The sequence below is a fragment of the Aegilops tauschii genome, chromosome 5 (assembly GCF_002575655.3).
Source record: "Aegilops tauschii subsp. strangulata cultivar AL8/78 chromosome 5, Aet v6.0, whole genome shotgun sequence".
Lineage (NCBI taxonomy): Eukaryota > Viridiplantae > Streptophyta > Magnoliopsida > Poales > Poaceae > Aegilops > Aegilops tauschii.
Window position 1 is genome coordinate 314884260 of NC_053039.3, and position 16252 is coordinate 314900511.

At 45.3% G+C, this 16252-nt stretch overlaps 3 protein-coding genes and 1 long non-coding RNA gene across 4 annotated transcripts; 1 reads left to right on the top strand and 3 right to left on the bottom strand.

The window, feature by feature from the left end:
- Positions 1-73: 73 nt before the first annotated feature.
- On the bottom strand, positions 74-4210 carry LOC109770120 (THO complex subunit 6). The gene is made up of 12 exons (XM_020328837.4): positions 3847-4210; positions 3647-3753; positions 3460-3536; positions 2903-2948; positions 2728-2788; positions 2514-2567; positions 2257-2337; positions 2124-2163; positions 1732-1838; positions 1513-1623; positions 492-608; positions 74-380 (listed from the first exon to the last, which is right to left on the bottom strand). The coding sequence occupies exons 1-12, from the start codon at positions 4102-4104 to the stop codon at positions 285-287; spliced, it is 1155 nt and encodes a 384-aa protein (XP_020184426.1). The 5' UTR covers positions 4105-4210; the 3' UTR covers positions 74-284.
- Positions 4211-4457: 247 nt separating this feature from the next.
- On the top strand, positions 4458-9062 carry LOC109770126 (uncharacterized). Its single transcript, XR_005757261.3, has 3 exons — positions 4458-4643; positions 5356-8361; positions 8461-9062. It is a non-coding gene; the product is annotated as an uncharacterized lncRNA (long non-coding RNA).
- Positions 9063-9367: 305 nt separating this feature from the next.
- LOC141022801 (uncharacterized) lies at positions 9368-10701 on the bottom strand. Its single transcript, XM_073499071.1, has 2 exons — positions 10693-10701; positions 9368-10534 (listed from the first exon to the last, which is right to left on the bottom strand). Exons 1-2 carry the CDS (start codon positions 10699-10701, stop codon positions 10049-10051), a joined length of 495 nt encoding a protein of 164 aa, XP_073355172.1. The 3' UTR covers positions 9368-10048.
- Positions 9368-16045, bottom strand: LOC109770122 (agmatine deiminase). The gene is made up of 11 exons (XM_020328838.4): positions 15807-16045; positions 15211-15324; positions 14976-15071; positions 14813-14888; positions 14690-14740; positions 14328-14371; positions 14128-14206; positions 13728-13862; positions 13276-13511; positions 12922-13062; positions 9368-12594 (listed from the first exon to the last, which is right to left on the bottom strand). The coding sequence occupies exons 1-11, from the start codon at positions 15981-15983 to the stop codon at positions 12469-12471; spliced, it is 1275 nt and encodes a 424-aa protein (XP_020184427.1). The 5' UTR covers positions 15984-16045; the 3' UTR covers positions 9368-12468.
- Between the last annotated feature and the right edge of the window lie 207 nt (positions 16046-16252).

The window sequence follows — 16252 nt, forward strand, 5'->3', positions numbered from 1 at the left end:
AAGAGTTGCAGGAGTAGCTCTTTCTTTCTAGCTACCTCCAAAAATTAACATATGTGAAACAGATTGAGACGGATTGTATCGAAACCTCCAACAGAATATCTTTGAACAAGGACATTTACAAAGAATCTATCCTTGTCAGGAAATCATTCCACAGACTGAAGTGAACTGATACTCGTATTACAACAGTGAGGGGAAAAAGAAATACAGTTTCGCACTCCACTGACTAATGTGGGAGTGGCAAACGGAAATTGCGCAGTAACGCTTCATCAGCACTCGGTAACTGATTACCTATCCAGGCCACGGCAGCAAAACGCGCAGAGATGGCTCCCAAATCCAGAGATGACATCCACCAGACCCCCATGCCCAGCAACAGCTGCCATCTGTAACGGCATGGGTAGCAAGCAAGTGAGAACAGAATTTCCAGCCCCAGATATTGGAAGATGACGCAGATCCAAGAAGTGGTCTCGACTAAAAGGGACATGGATACATACCCCGGACGAATGCATGGAGACAGAAAATGCCGATGGAGGAGCGCACTTTATTTGCGAAACAACAACCCCGTTGATCGTGAAACGGGAGAGCGCAGGTTCAGCGCCGACCGCTAAAATCTGAATGGATGTGGTATGAACAGGAAAAAAATGCGGAAACGGTTAGCATGCTATTGGAAGCAAAAGAGTTGAGATAAATCATGCATGCCACTTTGTTGTTTATATTACTCATCTCCCTTTTTCACATAAATAGTCTGGTAATCAACCAAATCTCAAATGCTTGGTGGTGTCTTTAGTGATAAATTCGAACAGTCTTCTGTGATAAAACATACACCAGTGGGAATTGTTGTTCACCTTAACCATATCAGATGCATGGAAATGATTGAAGTAATTGGATATGTGGGTGTCTAGTTTGTTATAGCCATAGTGCTTGCTAAACTCAGTAAAGGCAGGCATATGTCTCTAATATTATTGCCTGTCCACCTTTAAGCCAATGACGAGCCGCTTCTAATGATGGGCATTGAGTAACATTGGAAGTTCACCATATACTGATCATTTCCTGCCTATCTACAAATTAGTGATGAGCTATTTCTATTAATGAGCACTGATAACCTTACCAGTTTACGAGGCATTACTATAGTGGATGTTTCTTATCCATCTTCAAACTAAATAGTAGCTATTTCTAACAATGAGCATTGAGCAACCTTACCAGTTTACTGGACCAGTTTAGTGGCCATCTGAATCATGAGTTACACTGAATCATTGACCAATTTATTGAACAAAAAGGAAGGTCCATTGACCAATTTTACTAAACGTGTTCTCGGTTAAGTTATGGGTTTTAGTTACTGTCCTATTTATATTTTGAATCGGTGAAAAAAGGAAGAAGTGTTCTTCTATAAAACTCATAGTTATGAGCATTATAAAAACTGTTCTATTTTCAAGTTTTATTCCAACCTAACCAGCTAACTAAAGGTCTTACTTGGGCAGGGAGGAAACAAATGAACATCTACAGATCAGCACTTACTTGATTTTTGTCAAACAACAAATCTTGAACAGGAGCACCACAATCTGCGTTAAAGATGCACTCATTTGAAAGAAGACTCCAAACTGATATACCACTAGAAGTACCACAAGCCTGGGAATAGTACAACCCAAAACAAAGTAAGATACATAACATACAGCAAAAAACTTGGCTAAAACTAACAAACACTTAGTATCTATATGAGCTAGATGTGCCCAATACCAGCCAACTTTCACTCGCATCAATGGCAATGCAACCGACCCACGAGCCCTCAGTTTTCTTGTTCTGTACTGGACGTATCGTCTGCGTACACTTCCCACTTCTGCAATCTAGAGTGTCCACAAAGAGCATGAATAAGCATGATAACAGAATAAAAGCTTGCCAAAGTTGAACTTATATGATAAATTTGTTAGCATGTAGCATAAGTCTTGTGGCCAGAGAAGTAAAACTAATAGGAGCAGAGATTGCTATAGCGCGTTGCGCGTTTTTTCTTTGAACGAACTAGAAAGGCAGATATTGCTGTCAATACCACTAGGAACTGGAAGAGCACAGATAAACCATATTTAAACAAAAACGAAATACAGAAACTTTCTTGAATTGAGAGGATTGCTCACCCCAGATGCGGGCTGTCCCATCTTCTGATCCAGTTACCACCTAAAAAAAGCACAAGTTTGTCCATTAATAGCTATGGCAAAATCTAGCAGGTTTTCATAAGAAAATGTTACAGTACTAAAATAATGAGCTAACCTGGTGGTTTGCCTCACGAACTGCGATACTATGCAAATAGTCAGTATGCCCCTTAAAGGTCATTTTACACTTGCCACTTTCCTGAGACAAGCAGACATGATCGAAATTATTGTCAGACACCTCAAGCAGTCACATAGAACACTAATACTATGGATATGGAAGCTTGTGACTCAAATGGTTCTTAGGCAAAAGCATATTTCATTTCAATTAATTCAGGACTTCTATATATCATATTTTTACCTCAAGTAAATACATACCACATCCCAGCAATAAGCACATGCATCACCCGCTGCTGCGAAAAGAGATCCATCCTGTTTGAAAGAAGCATAGTGGAGAAAATCAATATCCATCATAACCAAATAAGAAATCAAGCATTCTACGAGAAGAATGAGGACAGACTGCACATAAGAGGCTGTTGTGCTGCTTGCTTTCTTCAAACAGTGTGAAAATATGCAAATCTAAAGAACTAACCTGTTTGCTAATTGCAATGGCATTATTTTCTGGTATTGGAGACCGTGCACCCCAAGGGCCTCTATAAATTGACAGAAACATATATGAGAAAATGGAGGGCGAGAGAACTGGTGTATTCCTCAGGAACAAAGAACTGTCAGATCTGCATGTCCAATTGTTTAGTATGGAATCTTACTCATGCTGAGGGTTAACCAAGTCAAGTATTGGTTCAACATGATCCCCTGGGGAAAAATGCAATGGTAAAATATCATGAGAAAGATCAAAATAAGTGCTCTACCTATTACGTAATAAATAACCATTATTTTTTAGGTAGCTTAGCTAGACAGATGATTTGTTTCACTCTGCACTCGTAGTAATATATTTGACTCAACTCATTGACAAATATCAACTTTATCATCAACGCAGGCCACAGGGATAATATTGACATAAAGCATCTGAAAAGCATTTTCAGTTTCATAGAAGTGAGCACAAATATCACGCACTTTTACAATTGTTGATTTAGATTTCATTCATGCTCTAAAATAGTAAGGCTATACTTCTTTATTCAACTGCTGTAAATCAACCATATAAGATGAGACTGAGACTATGCACAAGAAGCTGAATGCGCAAGATTGACATCTTTGCTAGTGAAAAAAAGTAGCTTTTTCTTCTTACTGAAAGTACATGTATGTAAGAACAGGTGGATAAGCACAGTTCCAACTAATCTAGCAAACCAAGCCACGAGTACATTACCTTGCAGAGAGAGTGGCAGAAGGCAGCTCTGCATCTCGTGCCATCTCCAACCCCGAATGTGGCCGTCATCCCCGCAGCTGTCACAAGCAACGGATCACGTTGTAAATTTTCCTTCTTGAGAACACTCTTGGCCGCCAATCCCACGGCACCAACAGGAAGAAATTGGTCAGAAAGAAGAAGCATTTACCTGAAGAGCAGCGGCTGAATCGGATCGTTGTAGAACTTGGCGTCGTAGACGGGGCCGCTATGCGCTTGGACGATGCAGACGGGGTCGACCAGCGCGGCGGCGGCCGGCTGAATCAAATCAAGGGGAACGGGGCGTTTGTATCAAACACGGAATAGAGCAGGGATGGGGGGAAGAAGGGGGAGGGAGGGGGGAGGCGAAACCTGGGGGGCGGCGTGGGCGGAGGCGGAGGAGGCGATGCAGGAGGACAGCGAGAAGGACGCGAGGGAGCCGTCGCTGGAGGCGGCGGCGAGGAGGACGTCCGGGTCGGGTTCGTCGCGCTGGTCGTAGAAGACGGCGCGGAAGAGGGTGCGGCAGGAGAGGTCGCGCTCCCGCAGGATGCCCCGCCGGTACGCCGCCTCGTCCCACTCGCGCGCGTCGAGTCCTGGCTGCGCCTGCACCGTCGCCGTCGCCGCCGCCATCTCCTCGCGATTCTTTTGCTGCTGGCTGCGCTGCTGCTTCTGCTTCCGGCAGTGAGGTACAGGGGGGCACAGGTCCGGAGAACAGCGGCTGGGCCTCGGTAAGAATGTGATGGTCTGGGCTGGGCCGGGCCTCGCATATATATGTATTTGAAAGAAGTATACAAATCACCCTCAAATCCACTCTTTGGGATACATACCCCCTGAACTCAAACCCCTGAAATTACTCAAACCGGGTTAATAACCCCCTTGAGCGGTTTATATGTAATCTGGAGCGGTTTATGTGTGCCCATGATTCTGATTAGGCGCTGACTGGGCAGAGAACGCTGAGTAGGCCAGTGTGGGTCCCATTAGTCAGATGGCTGTCTCGTTTCTTCCTTTTTCTATCGTCTCCTTCCCTTTTTCTTCGTCAGAGCTCTGCCTCTAGAAGAATCGCCTCCCCTCTTTCGTTCGCTAGGGCTTGGCAATCGCATGCGCCGTCCGCCGTCGCCTCCCTCATCTGTCGCTCATCCGTAGCGGGCGGAACCAAACCATGTGTCCAGGTGCTTCTCCCTCCATCTTTGCTGCTCCTCTATTTGGGTTCAGGTGTTGTTCGCCGACGGAATCGCGAGCGCCGGTGGAATCGCGTGTGCTGTAGAGGCATGGGTTCATATGACGGGAATTGAGCGCTTTAGTGCTATGATTTTAGGGGTAGATGTGGCTTTTTGATTGATTCCCTGTTTTGTCAACTGCGTCCTATGTTAGTTCAGAAAAAAGTGACCATATCTCTGGAACCGATGGCCATATATCTCTCTCTCTATCTTATGCCCTGTTTCTCCTACAGAGTAAATTGGAGAATTTGTTGTGGGTGGTTGCCCTGTTCCTATGATAGTTCAGAAAAAAGTGGGGCTGACTGAACTTTGAATGCAAGGAGAATTGGTAGGGAAAGGAGCGACCTTTCAAGATAATTTGGTGTAGGAAAACTTGCACTTTCTCCTACAGAGTAAATGAGGCTGAATGAACTTTCAGTGCACATATTTGTCTGAATTTATTGTAGATGTTTTTCCTGTTTGGTTTAGGAGAAAAGTGGACATATTTTGCCTGAATGAACTGAAGTTGCACGGTACATACTTTCAATGCAGAGTAAATGATCTGCCATGCTTGACTGAATGTTACCTTTTCCTGTACATACTTTCCTGGATTTTGTATGGTTAGAGCTAAAGATTCAACTTTATTTGTTTTCTGAATGTCGATTCTTCCTGTCTGAATTTGTAGGTTCTCCTGGTCCCGATCCATTGGACAACTTCTTAGTCAGGTTTCATTACTATGGATCATTTCAGCAAGTGGACGGAAAGTTGGATTACATTGGGGAATTGGTGGCAGAGATGTTCATTCCAAGGGATAATTTGTCCTATAGAGAATTATGTAACTATGCAGAAGATATTCATCAAGTGGAAAGAGGTCACTGCAGAGGTACTTACAGCTACAAATTACATTGGTTACTTCCAGGAAAAAAGTCAGTGATGGTCTTATGTTCCTGTCGGATGATGATTCGGTGAAGAGGATGGACATTGGAATAAAAGATGGTGGTTATGCTGATGTTTTTGTTGAAGAAATGAACATGCCAATTCAGCAGGAGCACTTTCTCCGTGATAAAGAAATGCACCAAGACCAAACCATGCTATCTGGTAGTGATGAGCAGTTTGACATATGTGTAGGTGATGAGCAATTTGACATGTATGCAGGTTTGTTGTCAGTAAATGTAAGAGAAACTTACTCTAGGCACAAAGGGAATTGGTTTTTGACTACCAATTGGAATTGCTGAGAACTAACCCAGGTAGCACTGTTGCTATCAAACTGGCAGATGATGTGAAGGATGATGAGCATGTTTTTGAGAGGTTTTACATGTGCTTTGGTGCTATTAAAAAAGGATTTCTTGCTGGCCGCAGAAAGGTTATAGGACTAGATGGTTGTTTCTTTAAAGGTGCTTGCTTTGGTCAGCTACTTGTTGCTTTGGGAAGAGATGCCAACAATCAGATGTACCCTGTAGCTTGGGCTGTAGTCGAAAAAGAAACATATGAGTCCTGGTTCTGGTTTGTTGAGAAGTTAAACAGAGACCTCAAAATCAGTAATCAAGGGGATGGGTGGGTGTTCATCTCAGACCAGCAGAAAGGACTAATAGGGGCTATAGAGGATATTCTTCCAAAAGCAGAACATAGGATGTGTGCAAGGCAGCACATTTACTCCAACTGGAAGAAAAAACATAATGACAAAGATTTGCAAAAGAGATTCTGGAGATGTGTAAAGGCTCCTAACAGGTCTCTGTTCAACTATAACAGAGCACGGTTGGCTCAATTCACAGTTGAAGGAGCAAAGGACATGATGAATACAGACCCAATTCACTGGAGTAGGGCTTACATGAAGCTGGGAAGCTACTGTGATTCAGTTGACAATAATATGTGTGAGTCATTCAACAATTGGATCATGGAATCAAGATATCTACCTATTATATCTATGCTGGAGTGGATAAGATGCAAAATTATGGTGAGGATACAAGAATGCATTACCAAGTGTTTGAAATGGTCATGAATCATATGCCCAAACATATTTAAAAAACTGAAGCAGAATATAACAAGATCTGGAAATTGTCATGTGCTCTGGAATGGAAGAGATGGGTTTGAGGTGTTAGAGCATGATAAATACAAGTACACTGTGAATTTGCAAACAAGGACGACGATTTAAATAAGGAGAGAACGAGCTGTCGGACCTCGTGACCCCGCTCCGCCGCCGCCGCCGGCCCCCTCCCCCCACCCTGCTGCGCCTCCGGCCGCACGTGCCGCGCCGCGCCCCGCCTCCCTCCTCCCTCCCGGCCCGCCCCCCCGCGTCGCCTCCCCGAGCGAGGCGACCGGGGGCCCATCTCCCCGCCCTCCAGCGCCTCCCCCTCCCGTTCCCCTCCTCCCGCCGCCGCCGGCCTGCGCCACCGGGCCCTGCCCGCGTGGTGTTGGCGGCGGCGGCGGCCGTCCCTTCCCCGCGCGCGGTGCCACGGCTCGGGTGGTGGCATCCCGCGGCGGTGCTCCTCGGTCAACGATGATTCCGGCAGCGGCGGCTGCTCCTGGCGGCGCAGCTCCGGGTGGCCTAGAGGCGGCGGCGCAGCCCCTTGGCGGCGCGCTGGCGCGGTGGATGGTGGCGGCGCCCTCCCAGCCTAGATCTGGGCCCTTTTGGGCCCCCTCTGGGTCTGGGCGGGCCTGACTCGATCTCGCCTGCGGCGGCTCCGGCGGGGGCGGTGGTGGTGCGGCTCGTGCGGGGGGTGGTGGAGACGGCGGCACGTCTACTGCAGCTCGGCGACGGGTGCTTCACGAGCCCCTTTTGGGCTCGGCCGGGCCTCGAGGGCCTGGTACGCTCCCCTTGCCGCGTCCGGTCGGTGACCGCCGATGGCGGTGGAGGTTGTCTCCTCCGGCGTGGCTGCTCTCGCTGCCGTTCCTCGTTCCCGGCTGCTCCCTCTCGTCCTCGTTGGTCTCGCTTCGATGACCACGGTGAGGCGGCGGTGATGATGGCAAGTCCGTGGTGGCGCACGTTCGTGGGTGGCTTGTCTGGTGGTGCGCGTCGGACCGTTCGGGGTTGTGGGTGTTTGGCGGATGGGAGAAATCCGGGCCGGCTTGCCGGCACCGACGCAGTGACGCCCGTGGGCGCCATCGTTCCTTCCTGAAGGGCGTCGGGTCTTCCCCTTCCCCACGCCCCTCCACGTACCGGGGGAAACCCTAGGACCTGTCCGGGCAGCAGCGTCGTCGTCGTCGTGTTCCTTCCTGAAGGTGCTACTTGGTATGCGGAGGTTCGAGGTGCCTGGAGCGAGGTGGTACATCTCCGGTGGGCGCAACGGTTTTGGGTTATCATCGTTTTCGTCGATCCGACGTTGTGGACATTATTTTCTCTCTTCTTTCTCTTTTGTTTCTTTTGGGCATGCTTGTGCTGTTTGCCCCAGCATTGGACTCTTTGTTGTATCGGGCGGTTGCTATATCAATATAGCGGGGCGAAAGCCTTTTTCGTAATTTGCAAACAAGGAAAAGAGAAGAAGGAGAAGCACCAAAAGGGATAAAAATGAGCAAGGTGGGTGGCCAAATCACTTGCAGTTCATGCAATAGGACAGGCCATAACATGAAAAGTTGCACAAATAATGCTGCTGCAACTAAGCATCATGGAAATGCACATATTGTCAGAGAAAGGTCTAGGAAAAGGAAACTACAGAAAGAAGCCTATGAGGCAGAAACTTCAAAGAAATCAAAGGTAATGTGCTGAACATAAGTAATTTCAAATGTTTACTACATTCTCACATGTCATATTATACCCATGTAGTCCATAAGTTTTAATGTGTACATGTAATAGGCTGAAGAAGTTGCAAGGCAGAGCAAGGGAAAGGCTGTAGCTCAAGACCTACAAGTGCACGAGTGCAGACGACCTACAGGCATTCAAATTAGGGAGCCAAATTCACAACCGAGCTCATTGCCTGTGTCACAACCAAGCTCGCTGAAATATGATAAGCATGCTCCAGGCAGCAAGGCTAGATCAGCAAAGGTTCAGAGAAGTGCTGCTACTCCATTTGTTCCACCTAAACAAGTTACAAATTTGCCACAACATTGTGTCTTCAATTTGGCTGGATACAAAGAAGCTAAGAAAGGCAGAGCAGGTCCTCCAGTTTGATGTTGAGGAGTCATTTTTGTGTCAAGAGTCATGTCATGTAATATATATCTATATGGAGTCGTGTATTCTCTGTACTATCAGGCTACTATGTTCTGTATTATAAATTAGGGTTGGTGTTTCATATGATCTTTTCATACTGGCATACAATATCTTTGTATTTTTTTTTTGTAATATTTGGTTCAGATGATCTTTGCATACTTGCATACAATATCTTTATATTTTTTGTAATATTTGGTTCATTGCAGATGATCTTTTCATAACAACATACAGTATATTTGTTTTTTGTACTATTTGGTTCACTGCATATTTTATGCTGTTCATAACAACATACAATATATTTGTTTTTTTTGTAATATTTGGTTCACTGTAGATGATCTTTTCATAACGGCAAACAATATATTTGTATATTTGGTTCACCGTAGATAAAACACAGTGTTGCATACATCACAACACATATAAGAAGATCAGACATACATTCTGAATCTTTTCGTATCAGCATTCAGTATACATTCTACATAAGAAGATCAGACATAAAACTGAGAGTTTGCATTGTACCAAATTCTGGATCTTTTCATAACACTTGCAAGAGGCATTGTACCAAATTCTGAATCTTTTCATAACACTTGCAAGAGGCATTGTACCAAATTCTGAATTTTGCATAAGAAGATACAGTACAAATTCTGAATCCTTTTAACAGCATACATTCTGAATGCTTGGTTAAAAGCTTACAAAGCAAAACAGCATACATAAATGACTCCTTCACAAACTAGCTTCTTCTTCTTCTTCTTCTTCCTCTTCTTCTTCACGACAATCATTTCCAAGAGTGTGAAATGACAAAGCAGAACAGAGCAAGCACAAAGAAGAACTGCAGTTTCTGAATCTTATTCTTCAAGACATCAACTTCTCCACGATGCTTGACTTCCAAATCACACACATACGCATCCAACATTTTGTTCTTCGACAAGCTGGCGTCGTTCCTTCAGTCGATACACAACATCGCTGGACCCGCAGGAGCCGTCCACCGAGGCGCCCGGGTCGGCCCACTTGTCCGTCCCGCCCCGGAGACTCCGGCGACCGAAGTTGACGTAGGGAGACTCCACCTCCTCGGCGGAGAGGCCGCTGCAGCAGGAGCCCGAGCTCGCCGTCTTCGGGCGGGCGCCGTCGCCGGGACACGCCACCTGGACGAAGAACCCGTCGTCCCCTTTGCCGGCGACATTGCTGCTGGGATTGGGATTGGTCTTGGGGTTGCGGAACGCGGAGACACCCCTGTGCTTCATGCTCTGCTCCGGGACGCCAGGAAGGCCCCCAGCGGCGGCGCCGCGGGCGCGTGGCCCTTGAAGGAGCAGTAGGCGTACCGGCATGCGCGGTGCCCCTCGCAGCCCCCGCCGCCGCTCTTCTGCGCGGAGGCGCACGTCGGCCTGGCCGCGCGCGGAGTGCTCCCAACGAGCGCCGCCTTTGCCACCACCGGCTGCGCGGCGTGAGTGGAGGTCGCCGCAGCAGCCTCCCGGCCGGCCCTGGCGCCGGAGCTGCTGGTCGGCCTCATGTAGCCGGGGTCCGACGACGCGGGCGCCCTCGCCGCCACGGCCTCGGCCTTCGCCCCCGGCGCGCGCGCGGCCCCCGTCCCCTCGTGCGCGGCTGCTTGCAGTGCACCATGGCGGGCGGCGGCGGCCAAGAAAGGAAAGAAAGGCGGAGAATGGAGATTGGGGTTTGTTGGGGGTTGCGATCCTGGTCTACTCAGCGTTCTCTGCCCAGTCAGCGCCTAATCAGAATCATGGGCGCACATAAGGCTGGGGGAGGAACTTAGAGCATGGTTAATAGTATAGCCAGCTGCTGGCTATAAGCCAGTGTCATATACAGCCCATTTTATAGGCAACATGTACAATAGTAGATCAAAAAAGTGTACTACTTTTTTATTACGTGGCCCATCTTTCATTCTCACAAAGTGCATAGGAGCACGTGCTAGAGCTGGCTCTTCATAAAGAGCCCGCTTACCTTCTCTCTCCTCTTCTCTTTCCTCCAACTAAGCAGAAATATACTAGTTTATTCCTTATAGCCCGCCGACTCATCTCTATTATACTTGCTCAGTAACATCACACACTCCAATACAACTTTGCTTATGTGACACATATTTAATGAAGAGAGAGGTGCTTGTGGTAACTAGCTTAAGTTACCGAAACATCACATACTCCAAGAAACAATGGGTCTATAACCTAATAAATACATCGTTGCATGACACTACATAGATGTTCCTACCCACTATGGAGGTAGTAACATAGTCTAGAGAAGTGTGTAAGTTACTAGCTTATGTTCTTGCCCATTGTGACCAGCCTAAACCGCTCCAGATTACATATAAACCGCTCAAGGGGGTTATTAACCCAGTTTGAGTAATTTCAGGGTGTTATTTGCCCTGGTTTTCAGTTCAGGGGGGTATGTATCCCAAAGAGTGAATTTGAGGATGATTTGAATACTTCTTTCTATTTATTTTTTTCAAATCTGGAGGCAAACTGCCGAGAAGAGTTTGCAAGTTCAAAAAATGAATTTAGGAGAGTTTCCCTATATTCATCTAAAAAAAGGAGAGTTTCCCTATTTGTATATGATCTCTTCATAGAATTACTATGCACAGGGAACAAATCTTTGGTCTTTGATGTATTTGTGCTTATGAAGATTTTGACGTGGATCAAACATTAGCAACGTCCATATAAAAATTTACCTTGTTCATATTTTTAAAAACCTCTTACAAAATTAGGTGGTTTATAGGAAATTTGGAGAACTAACGGTTGAGAATAGGCTTATAACTTTTGTATCGAGTCAAATGGTGCAAATTTTGACCAAATTTGTAGGAAAATATATTCACAACTACAATATCAAATATATATAATATAAGATGTATCTTATTGTGTATTTAGTATTACTAATTTTGTATTGTAGTTGTTTAAAGTTTTTTTCTATAATTTTGGTTAAATTTTGCATCGTTTGACTTAAGAGAAAATTTATAGGCCTTCTTTTGGGAGACGGAGGTAGTACATGGTATCTCATTCCTTTGTGCTTTTCCCAAAGTGTTGATGGTGCAATTTGGGAGTTAGTATTAGTATTTCTGGTCAGCCAAATTAATTTAGGTGTTAGTTGTCAGGCTATTCAGCATTTTCCAATGAGGAATCTGTGGTGCTGTGCGGATCAATTTCCCGCAGCAACATAAGGCTATTTGATCGCATTCAGAGAGTTTTTTTAGGATTATGATAAAGTATTTGATTTATTTTTAAGAAACTGCAAGATCAAAGAGGCTGGAACAATTTCATAGAAAAGACTATTTTGTATGATTTCACTCATAAGTTCCTGAACAATTTCTAGAGTTGTAACGGAGGCCTAAAAGGGAATGCTTGGTTAGGGAAAATGAACTAGGCTTCAGAAAAATAGGCAACCTAGAAATAATAAAAACATTACTACTACGTAGGAGTATTACCTAGAAGAGATTTGTGCAAACAAGAAGAAGAGAGAAACACTTGATCTTTTGCGTGTGCTTCGTTCAGTTTGCAGACTTCTATAGGATTTGTTGATCCCTGATCCCTGAGACCACGAGACAGGCATAAATCGTCTATCTTCAAGTGGGCAACATTACCACCGTATATGCTGGTATTTTTCCCCTCTCCTTTTCTTTTGCCTGTCCATCATGGTGCCAGCTTCTCGCCCCTTCCCTCAACCCTGACCCTCCATGGTGTCCGCATCAGAGGGATGGGGGCAAACGGCAGGTTGCTGCTGCGTCGCGCAATGAATGTTTCCTCCTCCGAGGACAATCTCCCTCCCCCCTTCCACCATCACTACCTGCAACAGGCAGCAAAATCACATCACATGGATGAACTCATGATACAAAAAGAGAGGTGTACAAAGGTGTAATCCGTCGAGTAAGATACAGATGGACCTATGCATAATATGCACATGTTAACAAGACTCGGCCAATGTTAGCAATTTGAGTAGATTTCCACCGGACAAACTTTGCAGTGCTACTGGCTATCCACATTCGGCCAAAGAAAACTTAAACACCCATTACTGATAGTACAAGTACAAGGCTCCAGACGAATAGGAGGATGGTACAAGAAAAATCTCTGGCGCCGATTAAGTTTCTAGCGAATGTGTTGCTGGAGATATCACCTCGTGTTTGGGAAACACTTTCTCCAAAATTTTGCGTGCTTCTTCATCCCACTTGTCACCAAAGGCTGGTGCTACAACCCCACCATTGGCGATGTAGAAGTTCACATACGATCCAGCTAACCTCTGCTGCCCTAATGCCACCTGCAACCATCATATATTGTCACCGCGCAAGAACCAGTGAGATATCGAGAGCTCCTAAGGAGCACTCGCTGAAAATATCTGTTTAGTCCAACATATGCCGGCACAGCTGAGATTCATGTGTATTTGCTTAGATTGTAAAGGAATTTAACCTCGGGTGAACTAGGGTAAGACTGCAAAGCAAAACTGAAATATATCTTTATCAAATACCCTTACCGAGCCTAGAAATGGTTGTGCTACTTCTTCAGTCATGCACAGTGGCCCAGGGACATGAATCTTGATAATATCTAACTTCCGGCCCTTGGCATCAGTGGTATTGGACAGAACGTCGAATGCGGCAGCTGAATGCTCATACTGAGGATCAGATTTGTCGTCGATCCATGATAAGAGAACAGTGGATGGACCAGTAAAGCAGCATATGTTGTCAACATGCCCACTGATCATTTCATCCCCTGCAGAGTCAGAGGCTCAGTAGCAAGTGGGTAGCAATGTAAGCACCAAACAATGATACTCCCTCTGTAACAAAATATAAGACGTTTTTTGGTGTAGTTGGCTACAAAAATACATCCCACATTTTGTTACAGAGGGGGTAATTTAAGTAAATGGTACAGAAGAAAAAAAAACCTTTATACACTACGAATATGGGGTGTTTTTTTTTAATAACATACCGTAAAGCCCTTTGGGTAACCATATGACCTTCGACACACCAAGATGAGTCTTCAGCTGGTTCTCTATCTCATCCTTACTCATGTGGGGATTTCTGTTCCCATGGCATAAACACTGCTCAGTGGTGATACAGGTTCCTGTGTAAAGGGGGAGGTGTCTTTGATTTATGCAATAGGATGCCAATATTAGAGAGCTCTACAAAATCTAAATCTGAGAATCATAAGGATAAATCTGAGAATCTCACAAGGATAAAAGAAATAGCATAGGATGAAAGTATGCAGTGCAGCACTTCTGGCACAAATAAAGTGGGGGAAATAGAATAGCCAGCACTTCTAATATTTCAGAGAGCAGAAAGTGTTTCCGAAACATAGAAGTTAAGTGGGTTGATCATCTCCATGCTACCTTCTCCGTCGACATGAATGCTTCCACCTTCAAGAACAAAATTGGTTTCAAACCTTGGAATCCTCTCCAATTCCAAAACCTACAAATAAAAAAATAGTAAGCACTACCTGGAATTCAAATGATTAAATAAGACGAACTAGAGTGATAAGTTGCCAAAACATATTAAATGCATGTCAATTGGGATTTAGTAAAAATTTTACCTTCCTGGCAACAAGGTTGTCTTCAGTTATATGTTCTTCATGTCCTGTGGATCCAAACAAGAAGTGTTTGTTGAATTCAATACATGTTACCCATTAGCTGCCAGAGCTCCAGAATTAGGGTGCAGTAACATGTAAATTGAAGCTCTACATGAAAAAAAATTAGCATTTGAATGCACCGAAAGCATGTGCCAACTATGTACTCACATAAAAGAACACTATGTGGTAGCAGAAAAAACTGCACAGTAATATCCAAAAGTAAGACTATAAGCCACATATTGCAACTTTATAGGTACATTGTTAAGAACTATGCAAGTATAATGTAAAAAAAAAGTATGGTAGTTCAAAACAATGGCAGGATATACCTTTTCTCCTATTGAGCTGATGATCTTCTGGCCCAAATAAACCATTATAACCTTGACAACAGCACAAATTAGATGTTGGCACATATTTCTTGTTATCACAGACTGTGGAGATGGAGGTAGTACCTCCATATGCATTGTACTGCCAATCCACCCCTGCAATTTCTCTCCTCAATCTTGTGTCGCCTTCACGCACGACAAACTGATGATAGAATAAATAGTGGGTCAACAAAGCCAATTCCAGTGAGTACAGCGATTTCCTCCATAAAACAGAGAGGAGAATTCTTACACTGGGGCCCAAATCACGCAACCAAACAAGACAAGCGCTCATCTCTACCACTCTAACATTGGATTTATGTTCCATCAAATGGGCTACCCTCGCGTACTCCACGGATGCAAAAATAGAGCAAGGTAAACCTCTAGGGTGAAAGCAACAAAAATTGAAGCCGATGATATTCGTATCCTGAATTTCTGACAAATCATCCAGACAAGAAAAAGATTCTCTGATGGATGAGTCTGCATACCTGGGTAGCGTTACAGCATACAGTTACTGGCTCAAACCTTGAGATTGCATCTACAACATTTGCAAAGGCTTTTTGAGCAGGGGCAGCCGCATCTCTCCAAAATCCTTGAGCGTCCTGGCATATGGCAGTGCAGATATGTGAGCCTCGAGTGCAGATCTTTAACTGTCAGGCCATGCGAGTAATGTGGCAAGCATTTCTTCGGAAGAGCACAAAGGTAAACTGCCACGCAATTCCACACAGGTTAAAATCAGTAGTAAATCAACATGAAGACGAACAAATGATACTAAAAAGATGAATTACCACCACATATAATTAACTACGTCCAATGTAGTCAATCATTGGTCTGGTCTACTATATCTCACTGGAAGAAATTTGTTTATAACTACTACCAACATTGTGAAGTTTGGTCCGCAATCACCAGAACAACAGTACATTTCCGAAATGTAAAGACCGCAAATCGGCAAATGAATGAAATTTTGTGAAATTTTCATCATCTAGCTAGGGTTCCGTGTTGGCCTCACAGAAGTAAATAAAACTTCAAGAAAGAGCAACCAGGTCTCTCAAGAATCAAGACTCAAGAGCACTTCAGTACTGACCGGCCACCCAATCCAGCACTGGTCGTGCGGCTCCCACTCAGCCGGCATCCGGAAGCCGAGCGCCGCGGGGGTTCCATCAAGAACCTTCCTCCTCGCCCCTGCCTTGGACGCCGCGACGGCGGCGGCGGCGGCGGCGGCTCGGTAGCCTCGCCGGAGAAGCCGGAGCTGGGTGGGCATCGATTCTCAGCTTTGCTTCCTGCGCTCAAATTGGTCAGGGTGGACATCAGCAACGTGGCACATAACCTGGCCAAATGGCCCGGCCCGGCTGTAAAAGGGTCTGGACAGGCCGTGCCGTGCCGGGCGAAGGCCTGGCCACGCGGGTAAGCCCGGCACGGCACCGCTAAGGGCCAGCCCCGAGAACTAATATTGAAAGGCATGTCTTAAAAAAAAAATATATTGAAAGGCTTGTCTTAAAAAAAAACTAATATTGAAAGGTCCCCTTCGAA

What these genes read in the sequence shown, in the direction of transcription:
- LOC109770120 (XM_020328837.4), bottom strand. Translation starts at nt 4,104, where the DNA reads ATGGCGGCGGCGACGGCGACGGTGCAGGCGCAGCCAGGACTCGACGCG. An exon ending in CCGCCCACGCCGCCCCCCAG is followed by an intron (nt 3,754 to 3,846) that starts GTTTCGCCTCCC and finishes GATTTGATTCAG; the next exon opens with CCGGCCGCCGCCGCGCTGGT. An exon ending in TCTCCATGCATTCGTCCGGG is followed by an intron (nt 381 to 491) that starts GTATGTATCCAT and finishes ATGCCGTTACAG; the next exon opens with ATGGCAGCTGTTGCTGGGCA.
- LOC109770122 (XM_020328838.4), bottom strand. Translation starts at nt 15,983, where the DNA reads ATGCCCACCCAGCTCCGGCTTCTCCGGCGAGGCTACCGAGCCGCCGCC. An exon ending in GCAGTACAATGCATATGGAG is followed by an intron (nt 14,741 to 14,812) that starts GTACTACCTCCA and finishes GCTGTTGTCAAG; the next exon opens with GTTATAATGGTTTATTTGGG. An exon ending in GTTACCCAAAGGGCTTTACG is followed by an intron (nt 13,512 to 13,727) that starts GTATGTTATTAA and finishes CTGACTCTGCAG; the next exon opens with GGGATGAAATGATCAGTGGG.